The 5,816-nt window shown below is 41.2% G+C and overlaps 1 protein-coding gene across 2 annotated transcripts in view; it reads left to right on the top strand.

Moving 5' to 3' along the window:
• Positions 1–5,420, top strand: part of FERMT2 (FERM domain containing kindlin 2) — an 88,049-nt gene extending 82,629 nt beyond the window's left edge. For both annotated transcript variants that reach the window (XM_075331141.1, XM_075331140.1), the window contains 3 exons: positions 1,071–1,195; positions 1,358–1,499; positions 3,095–5,420. In XM_075331141.1, the coding sequence (XP_075187256.1) occupies positions 1,071–1,195; positions 1,358–1,499; positions 3,095–3,268 (441 nt within the window). In that variant the 3' untranslated portion in view covers positions 3,269–5,420. The remainder of the gene's footprint in view (positions 1–1,070; positions 1,196–1,357; positions 1,500–3,094) is intronic.
• Positions 5,421–5,816: the final 396 nt, after the last annotated feature.

The following is a 5,816-nucleotide window of genomic DNA, read 5'->3' as shown; positions in this document are numbered from 1 at the left end:
TTTGGGAACCACTGGTCTAGTGTATTAAGTGGTTGGTTGGGTGGATGGATAGGTGGTCTTGGATTTATTGTATTATCTGAGAGCAGGACTATTTACAGGGCTCTCCGCTTCTGAATCATGTCACTAAGGGCTCTCCCAGACGTCCATGATCCTCAGTCTGATCTCTGATCGCAGTGCACGGACCGGCCGTGCGTCTCCCCACCCGAGCGTTACACCTTCATATATTTCTGAGGCTTTTACGCTCTGGTCAGGAAACGCATGGCCGGTCTGTGCACTGCAATCTGAAATCGGACCGATCGCAGATGTTCGAGAGATTGAGTCTATTCTAAGGGTACCGTCACACTTTAGCGACGCAGCAGCGATCCCACCAGCGATCTGACCTGGTCAGGATCGCTGCTGCGTCGCTACATGGTCGCTGGTGAGCTGTCAAACAGGCAGATCTGACCAGTGACCAGCCCTCAGCCAGCAGCGACGTGCAAGCGACGCTGCGCTTGCACGGAGACGGCGTCTGGAAGCTGCGGATACTGGTAACTAAGGTAAACAACGGGTATGGTTACCCGATGTTTACCTTAGTTACCAGCGCACACCGCTTAGCTTAGCGTGTGCAGGGAGCAGGAGCCGGCACTGGCAGCGTGAGAGCTGCAGACGCTGGTAACTAAGGTAAATATCAGGTAACCACCTTGGTTACCTGATGTTTACCTTGGTTACAGCTTACCGCAGGCTGTCAGACGCCGGCTCCTGCTCCCTGCACATTCAGGATTGTTGCTCTCTCGCTGTCACACACAGCGATGTGCGCTTATCAGCGGGAGAGCAACAATAAAAAAACGAACCAGGGCTGTGTGTAACGAGCAGCGATCTCACAGCAGGGGCCAGATCGCTGCTCAGTGTCACACACAGCGAGATCGCTAATGAGGTCACTGCTGCGTCACAAAAACCGTGACTCAGCAGCGATCTCGCTGTGTGTGAAGTACCCGTAAAGTTGTAGAACTTTTCCTCGAAGCTGTGACACATAAAGACCAATACAGGATAATGCGTTTAGCTCCTTGGTGTAATCGGCCTCTTATGTTCAGATTACAGCCCGTATTCTGGAGGCGCATCAGAACGTGGCTCAGATGAGTCTCATAGAAGCCAAGATGCGGTTCATTCAAGCATGGCAGTCACTACCAGAATTTGGCATCACCCATTTTCTTGCCAGGTTAGTGATGATTACTTTATTGCACAATATATTTTGTGGGTTTTTTTGGGTTTTTTTTTACGAAGCTTTGTCAATGGTGTAAGAAATGCGGACGCCCCCACCCACCCCATAATTTTGCTCTTGTTGTCCTATATACTAATGCAAACTTTGATTTCTGAGCAGGTTCCACGGTGGGAAGAAAGAGGAGCTGATTGGCATTGCCTATAACCGGCTCATCAGGATGGATGCCAACACTGGCGACGCCATTAAAACATGGAGGTTCAGTAACATGAAGCAGTGGAACGTCAACTGGGAAATCAAAATGGTGAGACAAGTGGGATTACTTAATCAGGGGCACTGTCAAGTTAGGTATTAGGAGGGGTTATTGATGGCTTTAGATCAGGCTAATCAGTGGGGGTGCCATGAATTGGACCTGACCATGAGATATTGATGGCCTTAGACTCGGGATATTACTGCTTCATCACTCAAATACCATGGCTGACATGTTCCTTGTCCTCGTATAATCTCAGATCCAGGCAAAGCACCTCTGGGATATTGGTCAACATTTCCACCTTGTTCCCCAAAGCTGGTAGTTCCAGCCTCATATTGTTCATTTCTGAAGATGTTCTGTAGATCACAATCACCATGCACATCAATATCTATACGTAATCCACCATCATTCCTCTTGTCTAGAATGATTCTGTAGACATTGATATTAATGTTGATTGTGCTCCATATAAAATCACTTATGACTAGTGGCATAACTGGAATTTGATGGGCCCCAGTGCAAAATTTGGACTTAGGCTTCCCCCCTCCCCCACATGTTGGTCAGATGTGTATATATACATGTAGCGTTCCAAATCCTATAAAGACATACAAGTTGCCCTCGCTCCCATCTTGTGCTAATGTACCCCATCCTGGTCTCCTTTCTGGTATATATCCCCCATCCTGGGCTCCTTCCTGGTAAGCATGTTCCCATCTTGGTATATGCAGTATGTCGCCCATCCTAGGCCACATTCTGTATATATGTCCCCCATCCTGGTATATATGTTCCCACTCTAGTATATATGTTCCCATCCTGGGCCCTTTCCTGGTGTATATATGTGTCTCCATCTTGGTATATATATTCCCCATGTTTGTCTCCATCCTGGGCCCCTTCTGATATATATGTCGTCCTCATGGGGCCATTCTAGTATATATATATGTCACCCTACTGGGCCCCCTGGTATACACGATCCCTCTCCTGATCTATAAACCCATCCTGGTAAATGTCTCTGTTCTGTTATTAACCCAAACCCCCCAAACATTGTACTAGTCTTCCCCCGGTTCCCGCTTCACGCGGTGTTCTATCTGTAGCCAGCGTGCAGTGACCGGCAGCTTTCATCAGCGTCCGTGCTATGGCAATACATAACATCATTGCCATGCACCGCCCTCATTCACGGGGGACGCAGACGAAAGCTGCCGGCTTCTGTTTGGCCCTCTGGGACCGGTCCCCATCGCAATTCCTGCGACTACAATTGTTCCGTCCCTGTTTGACCATTCTCTACTAAAGTGTTGTCATGGGGGCACTGAATTAGAGAGTCTGAAAGCTTGGTCTTGGCCCAAATCTTCTACAGCTTTAGATAGGAGATATTCGTGCATGTATGTATGTATGTGTGTATGTATGTATGTATGTGTGTATATATATATATATATAATATATATGTGTGTGTGTGTGTGTGTATGTGTATATATATATATATATATATATATATATATATATATATATATATATATATATATATATATATATATATATATATATATATATAATGTGTGTCTATATGCCCCCATGACAGCACTTCTTTAGTAGAGAATATTTAATTTTTTTTTTTTTTTTAAGAATTTCTCAGTAATGTACCCCTCTTGTTTCCCTCGCAGGTAACGGTGGAGTTTGCGGATGAGATGAGGCTCTCCTTCATCTGCACAGAAGTGGATTGCAAAGTAGTTCATGAATTTATTGGCGGATACATCTTTCTGTCCACGCGGGCCAAGGATCAGAACGAGAGTCTCGATGAAGAGATGTTTTTTAAACTCACCAGTGGATGGGTGTGAGACCTTTGCCCCCCGCCCACTACTCTCCTTCTCCCCAATTTACCAGAGCTTTTTTTTTTTTTTTTTTTTTTCTTTTTTTCCTAAGTATGCTGCTTAAGAAAAAAACAAAACAAATCTCTGAAATAAAACATAAGCTTGAAATGTATCCACTCTATGAAAGTTCTGCATCTAACAAGCTGTGGGCACTAACCAAAGCACTTCCATACTACAACATGTAGCAAGTACCTCCGGCGGCTGTCCGAAGAATGGCGGAAATTGAGAAGTTTTTGTCAACCAACGGTGGTTTCGAGGCTGGGGGGGGCCTTAGTGCAAGAAATTAAAGCCATCAACCAGACGACTATTAAGGGCTTAGACTATTACACAACAATCAGGTCTAAATGGATTTTTATATTTTTGGTTTCCAAAAAAGGTTCCTTGTTAGGGGGGGTTTTGAACCCTTTTGACTAAATGTTTTTAGCTTTTTTGACACATTTAGGTCAATCCGAATAGGTTTTTGTGCTTTGTTTTCAAGAAAACCTTTTAAAGGAAAGTGCTAATTATTATGGAGCTGCCCGACAATTTAAGGCCCAAACTTGGGGTTAACCCAACAAGTTTGAGTTCGGGCAACGTCTTGGAGTTGGAGCATTGCCCTCGTCTTGCCTCAGAATTGCTTCTGTGATCATGTACTTTTTTTTTTTTTTCTTTTTTCTTTGGCTGCCTCTGCTGTGTACGGCTGCGGTACCTATAAGTTTTTACCTTTCCCTGTAGATTTCATTTTTTGTTTTGTTTTGTTTTGTTTTTTTTTTTTGTTTTTTTTCTGTCTACACCATATAGTATTAAACAAAAATGTAGTGTTCACCAGCGTCCGATATGCAACGTTTCATGACTATATGAAGTGACGGTCGAATGAAGTATGTTGTTTTTTGGGGGGGTTTTTGTGTAACTTATGTAAAAACACAAATTTTATAAAATTGTACAGTGTTTATTTTTCTTTTTGTTGTTATCAGTTCACTTACTTTCTTTGTTTTTGTTCTTTGGGCTTTTTGTGGTGTTTTTGTTGTGTATTTTTATTTTTTTTTTTGTGTGTGTGTTTTTGTTCTACGGGCTTTTTATTTTTCCTTTTTTGTGATATTTTTTTTTTTTTTTTTTTCCTTTGGGGCTTTAGTTACATACTCTGCATTTAAGAATGTATTACTTATTGTTTTAGTATTAAATATATTTCACTGCAACCTAATGTTACTGTTTATCACTGAAGTATAGGTGGTCCCAGAAAAATCCATGGGGGTCATAAATTTTGACTTTAATGAGATAATGGCCTTTAGGTGTTTTTAATGTTAAAAATAAAACTATGGACACGTTTTTTGGTTTATTTTTTTTTTTTCTTTTTTCGAATATGAGACTTTAACTCAACTGCTTCGGTGCTAATGGTTTTCATATTTCCTTGCTAGAAATATTGGTTTTTCGGTAAAACCTTGTTAAAGGGAAGCCGAGAAAAATTGAAGTGGTTGTACGGGACTATAAAAACAGGTCATACAGAAATGGCGCCACAATAGTCCGCAGGTTGTGTGCGGTATTGCAGCTTTACTCCATTTTTATCAATGGGGCTGGATAGTGATTCTGCTCTCAAACTAAGGACAGTGGTGGCGCTAATTTTTGAAAGTGTTGTGATGTTTTTGATTTGGGGTTTTATTTTTTTCTTTACAACCTTTTATAACACTAACCTCATTTATCAAAACCAACAGAAAACTTCTATGTTACTTTCTGAGCAGTTTTGATGAATAGAGGCCATAGATTTGCACATTACACAAGTCACAAATATTGATAATCCATATATAATGCTTCACCTCTGGGAGGTCGGGGGCACAATCTGGCAATATATAAATTTTTAAATTTTAATATTTAAATTTAATTTTCTAGTTTAGTCGGTGCAGGTGCTCATCCACTCGTCCACCTCCGATAGATAATTTTTTTTTTTTTTTTGTCTCCTCCCCCCCCCCCCCACCCCAAATCCACCCTGAATCAATTATTTTGCCATTGTTTAGTGCAAAGTTCTGCATGAGACCCTCAGACATACTGCGCAGTAAGGTATCGTGTGCCGACATACTATATTATGATGATTAAAAACTATGTATAAATGCTTTTTATTTTAAATAAAAGATAACATTTTATTTAACGTCTGCTGTGGCCTTTGTTTGTTTTTTTTTTTTTGTTTGGTATTTGCAGCTCAGTCTCATTTTATTCTATGGAGCTGCAATACCAGACATGACCTATGGACAAGGGTAGCGCTATATCTGGAAAAAGTAACGTCTTATTTCTTAGCCTGGACAACCCCTTGATTTTTTATTTTTTTTTTATATATAAGGTCCAATGTAATTATCATTATCCAGTAAATGGCCGATGAGCTATGTTGACTGAAATATCCCTCCTAGGTACCATTTTAAAAAAAAAAAAACCACCAAAACTTGAGTCCATTGAGTTATGTGTGATGCTGCGCTGTGTATCTAATTTTATCATGTATGTGATAGCTCAATGCGCCATGTATCTAATCCTATCATGTGCAATACAGTTT

Source organism: Anomaloglossus baeobatrachus, chromosome 12, assembly GCF_048569485.1.
Source record: "Anomaloglossus baeobatrachus isolate aAnoBae1 chromosome 12, aAnoBae1.hap1, whole genome shotgun sequence".
Taxonomy (NCBI): Eukaryota; Metazoa; Chordata; class Amphibia; order Anura; family Aromobatidae; genus Anomaloglossus; species Anomaloglossus baeobatrachus.
The sequence above is the reverse complement of the archived record's forward strand: the minus strand, read 5'-3'. Positions and strand labels throughout refer to the sequence as shown.